Raw genomic sequence first — 14384 nt, 5'->3', positions numbered from 1 at the left:
ACCTCTAGGAGAGGTCTGGTTGTCCTTCTTTGTGGTGTTACCAGTCCTGGTGTGATCATATCCGTGCTGTACTGCTGCATCAGCATTTTCCATAGAATTTCCTAATTGATGACTGGAACACTCCACAGTCTGCAGCATTGTTTCAGAATTGAACATTTCCGAACTTCCTCTCTATCTGAGACAGAATGTGTGCTGAAATGACAAAATTTGCTTCATAGTGCCTTTCTACGCTCATCTGCGTTCTGGTGGACGCCATCCCTCATTTACATATCAACACTGGAGCAGCATGTAGCAGCAGCACAAAACAGAATATAAAATGAATCATCAGAATAACCAGGAAGCCTGAAACAGGATCCAGAGAGCGGTTTAATGAAGAGCAGAGTTTAGCCCACATACATTTTTTATTTAATAATTTGTTTGTTTGTTTGTTTGTTTATTCCACAAAATAATTACAAAAAAAAACAACACAACACGCAAACCATTTCATTTGTGACTATGAAAGTGAAACAGAAAAAAAGGTATTATTTATGCTCCTTGTTTTAAATTAATAAAGCCATTTGTACTATTTTTTTCTTTTTTCAAAAATAATAAACAAAAAGAAAAAAACAACAGATAGCGCTCTGTTGGTTCTTTAGTTTAAACACTAAATATAACTATAAAATATGGACAAAATAACCAAAGTCTCTTATTGTTCATAGTTTTGGAATATTACATTTAATATGTTTATCTATTTAGCCTCTTTGATTAGTGGCTGAAGATCATTCCATAACTAACAAAACTCATAAAGAAACATGTACAAAAGTTTGTTTCTTTGCTGATAAAAGGAAAACACTAATGAGACCTGCTGGAGAAACTAGAACGACAGAATGACAGAATGAACATGCATGCCATATTTTAATGAGTTTAAATTAAACTTAATAACAATAACAATTTTTTTTAGTAGGCTGCTGGAAGTTAAAGCTGGGGTAACTATGGTGCACTGGGGTTCTGTCCTCTTTTCTCATCTACTTCTCCTCTCCTTCTCTTCTCTATTCTTGATCATAATTTATCATTTAGTTCTCCATGCCTCTGTTTGGTGCAGTGTGATTCATGTCTTGTCCCTATTTCCCTGTCCCCTCCTGGGGAGTGGGAGTGCTTCCAGATTCCAGTTGGCTCATCTGTGCTCCTGTATCTGACCGTGTACCTCGTCTCTGGCTCGCCTCTACTACTGCTTCTACACCTGGCTGTGGATCCCCCCAACTCCATCTGGATGAAGCTCGTCTGCTGGACTTTTATATATGTAGTTGTAGATTTAGATAAGTTAATTCTTCTCTAAGAGTTCTGGTAAATCACCTGTCCGCCCTGGGGGAGGATCCCTCCTTCATGTGGGCACCCCTGAGGTTTCTTTCTTTTTCCAGAATCCATTTTTTTTAGGAGTTTTTCCTTACCGCGAAGGGGGGCTTAGGGCAGGGATGTCCAGTTTGGCTTAGTCAGTTTGTTAGTTCATTTTAGTACTCTCCTACTGAATTCTATGTATTCATGTTCCTTTTGATTTTATGTTTAACTTTTTCGATTACCGATACGAAGCCTATCGAGACGACTTTTGTTGTGAATTTGGGCTATACAAATAAAATTGAATTGAAGTGAATATTTTGAATAAAACCCATTTTCTGGTCAAAATAATCTTCGGATCCATGTGTTTAGATGTGTTACTGCCATTTTCAGAGAGAAAAACCTTTCATTCTAGAATACCACACTAGGTTCCACTACTGTCAACAAATACTTCAACAAAGGATATTTTCAACAATAAATTTATAAGTTAGTTAGTTAGTTTGATTAGTTTATTAGTTTTATTATAGGCTATTTTATGTATTTAATTTCATTTTATGCATCTTATTCTCAGTTTTATGTTTTTAAATAAATCTTATGTCTTTAATTTTATCATGATTTTAGCCCCGGTGTTTCTTGTGGGGATCTTTTCTGCCAGGGCTTGGCCGTTGGTTGTTGCTGCAGTTCTTGCCCTTGCTGGGACGGCTGGGGTCTAACTTTGCAGCTTCACGGCTGTGAAGTGGACCCCAGAGTTGTCCCGGTCTGGGTGGGCGCTGTGGCGATGCTCCATGGCCGAGCTGGCTCCTGGTATGAAGAGATTCCCAAATACCGTTTCCTCACAGCAGAGCCAAGCCTTAATTGTTTGTTTGCCTTTTTATTTATTCAAACTTGCATAGTCAATATTCATTGTCATGGGTCATATGTTTTAATAGAGGGGATTGGGAGGGGTGAAGGGTGGGTTGGGTTTTTACTGTAATGTTGTGTGTTTTCTGTTTTTAATGTTAAAGCGCTTCGAGCTGCACAACTGCATGAGAAGCACTATTTTATAAATAAAGTTTGATTTGATTTGATAAAACTTAAAGACTTTTACTATAGGAGCAATGATGCTTTATTTCTTTGTTTCTAATGCAGTCTGAGCTGATGTATTAATGGCATTTGTAAATGTTCTTTACATCAACATCTACAAGGAAAGCCAAAGAAACTCAAGTGTCTGGCTTCTGCTTGTTGAAACATGAACTGTTTTTCTGCTGGAATTTCCCAACAGATGAAAAAATGATCATGATTTGTTCCTTCTAATACTGAATAATTCAAATAAAACAGAAATACATCATTTCACCAATCCAGATGGAGATCCATCATCTTACCTGTGCACATATTTAACAACCAGAAAAGCAAAGTACTTTGTTTGGAACAAGCAGAGTGCTAGTCCAGGTAAGACAAAGACAGAGTCTTTAGACCATAAGAAGAAATCCTGGTTTTCACATGCATTCCCCTCAGATTAAGACCTGCAGCCAGAGCCAAGAACGTGTTCTGTCTTGGACTGAAGGCATGTTGTACAACACAGTAACATGTGAAAATGGTTGTTAATAAAAATCAAATTCTTTCAATCTAAAAGTAATGCTACAAATTCAGAAACAATGAAAAGAAAAGAAAAAGCCCTCCATACCGTTGGGGATCCAGTTATAACTAGTTTTTGCTGTAAAATGCTGTGCAACCACTTGGAACCTGGAAGCAAGTATTTCAAATTTTGGACTAATCAAAAAATTCACTTTTAAAAATGAAAAAAAAAATAACGTTTCTATAAAAGAAAATGTTCAGATTTACCTTCCAGTGGTATCCCACTCTTCTCCCAACAAAGTAAGCATTGTTGACAATGTTGTGATGCGACAGCGTGGCGCCCTTGGGAACTCCAGTGGTACCCTGAAAAAATGGTTTTAATTGAAAAATTACATCAATTAGAAGAATAAAAACACACTCACTGGCCACTTTATTAGCCACACCTGTCCAACTGCTCATTAACGCAAATTGCAAATCAGACCAATCACGTGACAGAAACTCAATGCATTTATGCGTGTAGACATGGTCAAGACGATCTGCTGCAGTTCAAACCCAGCTTCAGAATGAGGGAGAAAGGTGACTGAAGAGGAATCATCTCAGACTGGTTTCTAGAACATGACAATGAGTTTTCTGGATTCAAACGGCCTCCACAGTCACCAGATCTCAACCCAATAGAGCACCTGTGGTGGAACAGGAGATCGGCATCATGGATGTGCACCTGACAAATCTGCAGCAACTGTGTGATGTTGTCATGTCAATATGGACCAAACTCTCTGAGTAATGTTTCCACAACCTTGTTCAATCTATGCCACTAAGGCAGTTCTGATGATAAAAGGGGATCCAACACAGTACACGGTACTAGCAAGGTGCGTCTAATAAAGTGGCCGGTGATTGTAGCTTCATAAGTCAAAGTGTCTGCTGCAGGCTTTAACACCAATACTCCAAGTATGAATAACTATGAATAAAAGCTGGATTGTTAGTGTTTATGGTTTCTTTGATGTGCCATTAATGATGAAGGAAAAAACACACAACCTGCAGTTCAACATATGATGGAATTAAAGGACAAATACCGAAGTGAACTGGATGTTTATGGGGTCATCAAAGACAATCTTCTTCTGCAGATCCTGCAGCTGCTGCATGTGCTGGCTGCCGGCCGCCTGCATCACATCGTCAAAGTGAAACATTCCTGGCTGCCGACTGTCTGTGACGATCACAGTGCGCAGTTCCGGTAATCTGAGGGAGAGAAAGATTATTATGTGGCTGAAAGTTTGTAATAATGAGGTGGTGGTTCATCCTTAGATCAAATCTGTTTTAATAATACAGGAAGAACATAAGAAAAGCATTTTTTCACCGAAAATGTATTTTCTCAAGCCAAAAAAATGTTTAAACCACGGCCAAATGTTACTCCTAAACCCAATGACTTGTTTTCTTGTATTTTTGTTTCTGACACCATCAATTAAAGTAAAGCATTTCAAACAATAACTTAGCCACATTAGATGGTTTTGCAGCACAAATGTTGTTATTAAGGTAAAACAAAAAAACAAAAGTTGAAATTAAATTTAACTCCAGCTCAAATCCATAATGTGACTTAAAGACGTTTTTTTTCCTTTACCACTTAGTTGTGAACAAGTTGCTGTTTATATCACTGCACTGCTATGCCTGAGTGCTTTTGAACTTGAAGTCATTAACTGATGAAAAAAATTATCCTTTAGAATTTACTAAATCAGTAATAACTCGCCCAGGATCTGAAGCTGACCTGAGCAGTCCCATAACATCATACTACTACCACCATGTTTGACTGTTATGATCTTTTCTCCTACATTCCAGAAAGTTTGTCTTAGGACTCATCAATTCAAAGAAGATTGTTTTTTCCCCAGAGTTCTCCGGTTAAAATCCAGATGTTTGGAATTTGTGGATGGGACAATTTTTCCCCCCAAAACCAAACAGCTTATATTAGTGTTGCTATTTTTGTGACAGAACTGCAGTTACAGCAGGACAGATGACAAAAGATGAAAGAAGGTGGATTTTGTTAGAGACGTTAAGCAGCCAGAGGGTCACCATTGACATGTGCCTCGAAAATAGACAAAACAACTCCTCAGGAGACACTTATCAAGGATTCAAACATATAAGAAGGAGGCACACTGTGTTTATCCTTATCCCAAATGACAAGAGAATTATTTATAAAGATGTCACAATGACCTAAGAAGTATTTCCTGCCACACCATTCATGTTTGTCTGTGTCTCTGAGAGCATGGATCTGCTAAAGGGGTCAGTGATCAGAGCTCAAAATCACCATGTCTTATTAAAATGATCAGGACAGAGTCTATGTAAGAGATTAACATCTAGCCAGTGCTCCGGAAAAACCAAGTAGTAAACAATACTTTTTGTAGTGTGCCCTAATACCATCACCAACTGAAGGCTAAGCTCCATAAAAAATGGGACATCAGACATTAGCCACAAAGGTCACACAAAGACCTTTTCCTCACTTTGGTCTCATTGGTCATACGATAACATGGCTGGATCCTCTCCACCCACACAATCCAGAACAGACTGAATGCAGCTTATCTCCAGTCTCAAAAGGCTCCCCAAATGCCATGCCTGTTCATCACCCTGACGCCCCTTTGCACTGATGTTTTCCACATGTTTCTCTGAAACTTCCACTTCTGAAGGGATTACATGGTCAGCAATGAGATCAAATTCTGCCTACAGCAGCCTGATTGAAGGGTGAAAATATGGAGAAGATGCAGACAATGTTATCCTGCACAGAAAGACCAACAGCTGTTGGTCATTTTCTATGTCCCAACATTTGAATCGCAGCACGTTCAGTTGATCTCACTTTTTTGAGAAACATAATCACCTGATGTACTTCTCACTTCTGTTAGGCTACTTTAGACCCCGTGTACCACAGCGAACCACGCAACAAGCGGTTATATCTCATGTCACCAACTGTCACATTAGCATGCTCATAACTTTCCTTAAAAAATCCATTGTATATAACTGTCCATGTCTTATGCCCTGCAGTGCATCATCATTCCACTAGGGGCAGTAGAAAGGCTTTTCATGCTCATTTTTAATTGACTGCTTTCATGAAATCACAAAAACACTTTTGACAGGAAAAGTTTGGCTAATTTTCTAAACTTTATGGTGAGAACGACTCATCAATTGAAAGACTGTAAAACTTATGGATAATTAATTTTTTATAAACTGTTACACCATGCTAAAAATGTGTGAAACTGTGTGTGTAACCATTTTTAACAACAATTCGATTCGATATTTGTGGTTGTTGATTTTATTCACTTTTGATTTTGGGTCATTTTAAGCGATCCGATTCACTGATCTAAAATACCGGTAGATCCAGGGCATCTTTGGCCAACAATTCCACTATTGAGACTCAGATTTAAATACTTGGTACTGAACAATGAAAAGATAATCAAGTGTAAAATAAACATGTGTACAAGCAAGTAAACAAGAACAAATGTCAAATCCATTCACATTTTAATTTCCTAAAGTTCACCCCACTGTTGTTTTTCCACATCCAAATAATCCAGAGGGAACATTATTAGACCTGTCTACCACACAGTATGGTCGAATGTCTTTGCCATTCTTTGTTGTCATCATGTGTGTGTTGTCCACTGCGATGCACTCGTTTTTATGTTATAGTAAAATAAACCTACCGTGTCTCAATCCATATGGTATTGTCCACGTTTGATCTGTTTATCGATTAATCTCATTTTGAGAAGATTTTTTTAATGGTATCAGTTGATTCAATTCTGCCTCAGACGGATCGATCTGGTTCAATCCTATGAAATCCATTAATCCATTAATTGTTACACACCTAGTAAAAAGGTGCTTTTTCCTTAACACTCATGTCAATAATTTTGCATCTTAAACTGACATTGTTGTGAGCAAAAACCTACCAAATCAAAGTATCATAATTAATAATAATATTAATAGATTGGGGCAACAGTGGCTCAGGCGGTTGAGCGGGTCGTCCAATGATCGAAGGGTCAGCGGTTCGATCCCCGCTCCCACCAGCCAAATGTCGTTGTGTCCTTGGGCAAGACACTTCACCCTCGTTGCCTCCAGTGTAGCTCCACTGGTGTGTGAATGTGCATGAATGATCCCGGTGATGGTCAGAGGGGCCGTAGGCGTGAAATGGCAGCCACGCCTCTGTCAGTCTGCCCAAGGGCAGCTGTGGCTACAACCGTAGCTTACCATCACCCAGTATGAATGAGGAGTGACTGAATAATGGACACAATGTAAGCGCTTTTAGCGTCTGGAAAAGCGCAGGAAAACCCAATCCATTATTATTATTATTATTAGATACTATCTTTTAAGTCAGGGGTGATTATTATGTTGCTCGCGGTTGACTGGTCGATGTGACGCTAGATCACGGGCCATTAAAGACAAAAACAAAAAAATAGCAAGATTTTTTTTTTTTAAATCATTCAGCGAATCTTCATCCTCACGGTAAAATACATCACTTCATTGACAGGAATAATGGCCAATGGAACAAATGTCACTATGTTAAAAGTCACAGGAGCCCCGCTGAGTGCCGGGTCCAAGCCCATTAATGGCAAAAATGTATAAATAAAAAGCTTCTGGTGGAGACATGCATTCAACTTCTAATCCGTTTGTTCCCTTTTTGGAACCTCCTTTTCGGGGTCACAGTGCTGCCAGAGCCTATCCTGGCCACTTGTGGGCAAAGGCAGGGGACACCCTGGACAGGTCACCAATCTGTCACACAAATTGGTGACCCATGGACAATTTAGACAAAGTAACCAATTAACAGTGGGAGGAAGCCGGAGTCCCTGGAGAAAACCCAAGCTTGCACGGGGAGAACATGCAAACTCCACACAGAAAGGTCTCCCAGCCGGAACTTGGACCAGGGGCTTCTGGCTGTGAGGCAAGAGCGTTAACCACTGCCCCACCGTATTTCCAACAGTGCAAAGTTCTTTTAAATTAAAGTTACAAAAAAAAAATAAAACTACTCCACCAAAAATCTATTTTTTTATCTTTAGTTCTATGTTTAGTAACCCACACAGATCTCAATATTCACTTCAGGGTCCACTGATCCTGTTTACTAGAGTCTTTCAAGAAAATAAACCTTTTCTGCAATAGAGACTTCAGATGAGGTTCATCATCTTATTTTGCATTCATTTACCATCTGAAAAACTCTCTCTAATCATCTTTTGATCTATTTTCAAAGCGTTTCCAGAGGTCTTTTAACTACTATCCATATAGTTTTCAGCCAATTTGCCTAATTAGAAATTCGCCTTTGAGTTGTGGACATTGACGTGTTCTCCCTACCATGACAAAGGTGAAGAGGATTTCATGTAATCCATGGACACCAGTGAAGATCACAAATCATTGAATAAAAAGGTTCAGCGCACTGTCTAGAGGGTCTAGATGACCTCACTCCCAACGTTAAAGTGCCTTCATGCATCACTTTCAGGGAAATAGTAATGCATGAAGAACAGAGCAGCACTGCTATGAAGTGGACAAATGGGTGAGCAACAGCGGCAGCAAACCTGGCACTTTGGATGTCTCCTGGAATGGACGAGTCAATTTCTGGACAGATCTTCCTCAACATGTCACAGTATTGTTGAGTTTTGAACTGCGTGGGGCACACCACTGCTTTACAGCCCACCTGAAAATAGAATACATGTATGTCAGTGGACTTGTGTTAACACAGCGTCAATGAAACTCACATCATCAGACTGTGGCATCACTCACTTTACGCAACGCAAACTCCACCTCCTGAAGCTGATAGGCTGGGTTCACAGACACCTGAGGAGCAGGAAAAATCATAATATCGTCAAAAAAGAAGCTACAGGTTATCATATCATAATAATAATAATAATAATGAACCACTATTATTATTTCTTCCTGTCCTGCATTAGTGGCACATGTAAAAGCTTTTAACAATTCTTAAAAACAATTTTTTTTATACCAAAACACAACAAAACTATCATAGTTGGCTGTTGTTGAGCATATGCAACCATTCATTCATTCATTCATTCATATATCTTCTTCCGTTTATCCCTTTCGGGGTCACGGGGCTGCCGGAGCCTATCCCGGCCACTTAAGGTAAAACACTAAGATATTTTCCTTCTTCCATAACATTAAAGAGCAAAATATCATACATTATTAATACTGTTATTAGGTTCTTACTTTGTTAAATTGGTCATGTCATATTTGCCATTTAAAAAGAAAAAAAAGTAATGAGCACGGTGTCCAAATTAAAATCCAGGGCACTAGATAGTCCTGCACTGTACAGTTTTTTTAGTAATTAGGGTGTAGGGAGGGAATTCAGACATAGCCTAAGACTCAGGTTGGCTGACTCCTCGTCCCTAAAACTCTGATGCAGCTTCCTTTTTAGATTAATCAGGATTTTGCAGAACCGCAACTCAAACAGCCAATACAAATGAAGTTGCTGTTGCAGGTGGTGATCCTGTTAAAGTTTTATGTTCCAACCATCGACTGTATATGAAAGCTGGGCTGAGTGACCTGCAGGCTCCAAGAAGCCAAAATCCCATAGACTTCAAATGAGAAATAAACAGCCATCATCCAGTCAGTCTACTAGTCAGAATAATCATTCTTGCTCTGCTACCTTTTTTTAATATGTTTTTTACTAATCCTATTTTTTTTCCACATTTTTTCTGTGGTCTAAGTTATTCAGGTTCTAAACTGATTCCTTAATAAAAGCATGTGGTCTTACATCGAGCGTTGGAAATGTTGTGGAAGGGGTGTGGACTTTCAACAACCTCACTCCCGATTGGGGAAAGTGGTTTTCATAGAAACGTTGACTCTGACCGACTCGGACCAATCACTGATGTCATCTGGTTGCAACATGGCAATGTCCATATTGCAATAAAGACACTGAATGCCTTTTTTTCGACTGAGCCAGAAGTTTCTTTAGGTGACATCAGACTCACTCGGTCCAGTTCTCAAAAAGTCAATGGTGTCAACAGATTGGTAGACACGTGAAAAATCAAGAGCCTGGGGAAATTTCTAAAAATGGAAGCATTAGTGAGTTTGGCAAACAGAACAAATCACAAGACTTCTACAAAGTCAGAATGAAAAGGAGCTGCTTGGCCAAAATACCCAGAAGTATGTCTGGTGATCAGGGTATTTCAGCTTTTAGTTTGTTCTGCAACCATGTAGAATCAGGATGGAACTTGTCTGTTCTTCTGAATTTTATAGAGGTTAAGAGATCCTAAGAAGATCCAAAACTGATGCTGATCTAACCATGTGTACATTTTAAAATGTTGTTACTAATTAGAATCTCACTCATTTGTTCACAGTTATGATTTCTTTTTTATATTCTGTACTCAGTCACTCACCATAATAATGCCAGCTTTGGCTGTTGCAAACTGGAACAGGATCCATTCATAAATGTTGGGCCCCCACATACCAAGGCGGTCTCCTTTCTTTAGTCCAAGTGCCAGCAGCCCGGCAGCAGCCTGGTCCACCTGAGCAAAACGGGTAGATCTAACTGAACCACAGGAGAATAAAGATGAAAAGATTCCTATTTAATCTAGTTCTTGATATTAAAAGTGGCCCCTTGTTTCCTTGTTCAGTTGTCTATTAGGTCCTCTGGGAGAACCAACTTTAAATAAAATTATTGAGTAAAAAACATGATTTCACATCACAGATGATAAATTACTTGTACTGAAGCTAAAGGTACCTAGAGACCCACTATCATCATCTTTTGATCTATTTTCAAAGCGTTTCCAGTGGTCTTTTATTATAATTATTATTTGTAGCCAAAATCAACACACTTGTGTTGTTTTCTAGGACATAGTTTCTGCAGAGCACCAGAAGTTGATTAGAAAATTGCCTCCGAGTTTGAGAGTTAAAATTTTGGAATTTATATGATATTTTAACTATTTTATCTTCTCTTTTTACTCATTTGATATTTTTATTTACTTTTACTGATCTATATCTGTCTATTAAGGTTTATTTATGTTCTTATTTGGTTATTTATCTTTTTTGTTTTTCTTTTTACATTTTATCTGTAACTCCAGCGTTTTCCTCAGAGGGATCCTCCACATCAGTGACTGACCCTTCTCAGTGAACGGGGTCACTGCAATAGGATCTCCCAGGTCTGGCTCTTTGCTTGGATCTGGGGGGTCCTGTGGTAGCGTATTCTGTGAAATTGAGTGGGGGGGGTCACTGATGTGGACAGGTCCCCAAAATATTGTTTCCCCACTTCAGTACAAAGCCAGATCTCTATATTGCATCACTATAGTGATTCATTTTTTACTTTACGTTGGTGTGCGTATGTGTGTGTGGGGGGAGGGGGAATTGTATGGGTTTTTATAAGATTTTTGCGTAATGTCCTGCTTTTTGATTTTCAAATTTGATTAGGCTTTTATGTAAAACACTTTGAGAAACACAAGTTGGAAAAGTGCAAATCAAAGAAAATTTGATTTGATTTGTGAACTAAACACACAAACAGCGTAAGGATGGACAGATCAGCACTAATAGAGTCACATGTAAGCTCACAGAAAGAAGAAACGAATCAACTTAAGATGGACTTTGATGAGGCTTTTAAAAGATTTGCTCCTTTTGTTGGAGTTTAGCAGATAAGATAAGAAAAACATCAGACTTTGATCAAAAACTTGGAGACAGAAATACAGAAAAGCAATAAAAGAGCCCAGAGTCATGACACTACCATGTGCTCCAGCATTCAAATCCCTGACATCAGGTCTTTGAGGGCTAATGAAGCCATCAGTCAGTTGAGAATAAAAGGAAAAACATCCAGGAGAGGGGTACATCAGGACCTTCAACCACCATAAACATCTTTTTGCTGTTGTACCAAGTGATGATAAAATGATAGAGTTTAACACAGAGATTTTAAATTAAAGAGTAGAAAGACCTTTAGTTAACCAAAACTGAAATCACGCTGTACATATTCAGTTAATTTGATTCACACTGCATGAATTATAAACAAAAATATGAGAAAAAGTGTTAATAATTTCCATTTTAAAAATGCTGTTGTTTTTTAATTTCTTTTACTGTTGGGTCGTAACTGACCTCCTGCTGAAACTGTGCAAAAGTCTTGCGGACTCCATCTTGCACAAAGACGACGGCCTCTTTGTCGGGATGCCGCTCCGTGCTCTTCTGCAGCATACCTCCGACTGTGTCGTGCAGCAGCGGTGTGGAGGATGTGCCGTGCGCATAGCTGGTCGTGAGCGTGGGAACAACTGGCGGTCCGTCCACATGAATGAAACTGGAGAAAGAGGGAGTTGTTGCAAATGTCAGCCAACTTACAGCACAGGTCTAAAGTTTTAGGAAGTGAGCAGTAACTCCAACATTAGAGAAACCACATTATTCATGGAGGCAGTGCTTTAAGTGGGCCGGTACTCTCCGGTAACTCAGTACCGGCATTTCAAAAAAAGTCCGGGTTCGGGCAAATGTGCCTGAGATGAAGGCGAACACTGAGCTACAGCGAGATTGAATGAGAACAGGAAGTTAGAATTGTCCTTATCCTTCGATTGAATTTTAATATACCTCTCCCCCTTAGTATAATCTGTACTATTATTTCTTTTATATTCTTTTTAATGTTTTGTAATGTTTAAAGCCTATTTCTTTATCAATACGTATTTTAATTTTCATATAATTGCATTTTTCTTAGTTCCTTTTAATTGATATTTTCAATTGTTATTTTAATTGTTCTTTTTAACTTTCGAGGCAACTCCACCCCCCTTCCCCTCTCTGTTGCTGAGAGCTCTGTTTACACCAGGGGTGGGCAATTCCAGGCCTCGAGGGCCGGTGTGTCTGCATGATTTCCAGATAGTCTTGCCCTACTCATGGCTGATTACCTGGTTCAGGTGTGTCCAGCCAATAATCTTGCCCTACTCATGGCTGATTACCTGGTTCAGGTGTGTCCAGCCAATTAGAACATGCCAGAGCGGGGTATGCTGGAAAACATGCAGGAATGCGGCCCTCAGTGCCCACCTCTGGTTTACACTCACTCCAGCTAGCTTACAGCCCCCCCAACAATACCGGTACAACAAAAATAGCGAGCAATACCAGAACTATCCAGCCGTACAGTTTTGATTTAGATGACAAGGACGTACATGGATCTAGACATCCCTAAGAGGATGGATTAGAATGGAGCAGAGCAGGGAGCTTGTTGTACGTCACAACTACAGTCTTTTTCTGATTTTTTTCTCTGCTTCATATTTACAATGATTTGAATAAAATAAATAATCAAAAATGGGTTTTTAACTTCATTTTTTTGATATATGCGCTCCATCATGAGAAAAATACCACAAGAGCATGTTAAAATAACACTCATAAAACAATTTTCATCAGAGTGGAGTTTGTAAATTAACTACTGTTCACTTTTACTAAAAAACATTATGTTTGGTTAATCTTAACACAACAAATAATGGAACACAAAGCCTTTTCTTCGAAGTGACAATTTACCAAACAAAATAAACACAACAAAAGTCTTTTTTTGTGATAAATTGCAGTACAAACATTTATTTTAGGGTATTTCTGAAAATGGTCCTCTACTGGAATCTACTTTTTTATCATGACCGGATCTGCACGGATCTGGCAACCTATGTTGCCAGATCCGTGCAGATCCGGTCATGATCCGTGCCTATTTTTCCTTCCTTCAGTAATCACTGAAGCAGCTGCAAAACAAGCAGGGTAACTCACAGGGAGCAGGGTTGGATTCCGTCTGCAGATTCACGCCTCATGTCTGACGTATATACTTTCAGCCATAAAGAAAAAAGATATTTTCCAAACGTCCTATTATGTAAAGGAAACCAATCTTTCTTTCAACAGGCAGCAAGACTGCGCTTAATGAGACTTTATTTTGGTATTATTATAAATTAGATCATTTAAGTACATTAGTACAGGATCGCAAACAGCTTTTTTTTTCACCCTCGTCTCCTCCCCTTCTATGGCTACAGCTGTTTCACATTATCGGTGCTTTTAATATGAGATTTGTGCAACATGATGTATATAAAAGCTGCGTGTGTTTAATGTAAGGACACAAAGGGGCTTTCTGAGATTCTGCAGTAACTTAGATAATTAAAATGTAAACAAAAAAAATGATTTCTTGTTTTTTGTAGACGCTGTGTATCTGCGGAAATCAAGTTTTCCATAATGCGTGTGTATCCTGTTTTTTTTCTTCAAGTGAAAGTTTTGCAGACTTGACTTACCGAGCAGCTGCGGGGAGTCCCGCGCGACTTGTCCACGGTGTCCGCAAACACTTTAAAGCTGCGGGAAAGCAGCGGGCCGTGAACGCAACGCCAGGGACCATGATGTGCAGCTCTCTGCCGACTGGACTTCAGACTGTCGCGGGGGGTGAAACACTGCAGCTCCGCGTTCGAACCTTGATCCTTCCTCAGGCTGGACGAAATTGGTGGCTGCGGGGAGGGGGCAGGCGCGCACGCGATAACCCCCGCGTGCGCGTCAAATGCCTGAATCAAACCAGCCAGTAGCGGTTCTAGGCACGGGCCGTCCGGGCGGTGGCCTGGGGCGGAAAACTGAAG

The 14384-nt window shown here is 39.5% G+C and overlaps 1 protein-coding gene across 1 annotated transcript in view; it reads right to left on the bottom strand.

Moving 5' to 3' along the window:
• acsf2 (acyl-CoA synthetase family member 2) overlaps positions 1-14338 on the bottom strand; it is a 37690-nt gene extending 23352 nt beyond the window's left edge. The window contains exons 1-7 of the mRNA XM_023949262.2: positions 14052-14338; positions 11908-12103; positions 10212-10340; positions 8602-8655; positions 8397-8515; positions 3936-4098; positions 3133-3228 (exon numbers count right to left, since the gene is read on the bottom strand). Coding sequence (XP_023805030.1) covers positions 3133-3228; positions 3936-4098; positions 8397-8515; positions 8602-8655; positions 10212-10340; positions 11908-12103; positions 14052-14152 — 858 coding nt within the window. The 5' untranslated portion in view covers positions 14153-14338. The remainder of the gene's footprint in view (positions 1-3132; positions 3229-3935; positions 4099-8396; positions 8516-8601; positions 8656-10211; positions 10341-11907; positions 12104-14051) is intronic.
• Between the last annotated feature and the right edge of the window lie 46 nt (positions 14339-14384).

The sequence above is a fragment of the Oryzias latipes genome, chromosome 19 (genome assembly GCF_053564925.1).
Source record: "Oryzias latipes strain Hd-rR chromosome 19, Olatipes_Hd-rR_3.1".
NCBI classification, from domain to species: Eukaryota; Metazoa; Chordata; class Actinopteri; order Beloniformes; family Adrianichthyidae; genus Oryzias; species Oryzias latipes.
The sequence above is the reverse complement of the archived record's forward strand: the minus strand, read 5'-3'. Positions and strand labels throughout refer to the sequence as shown.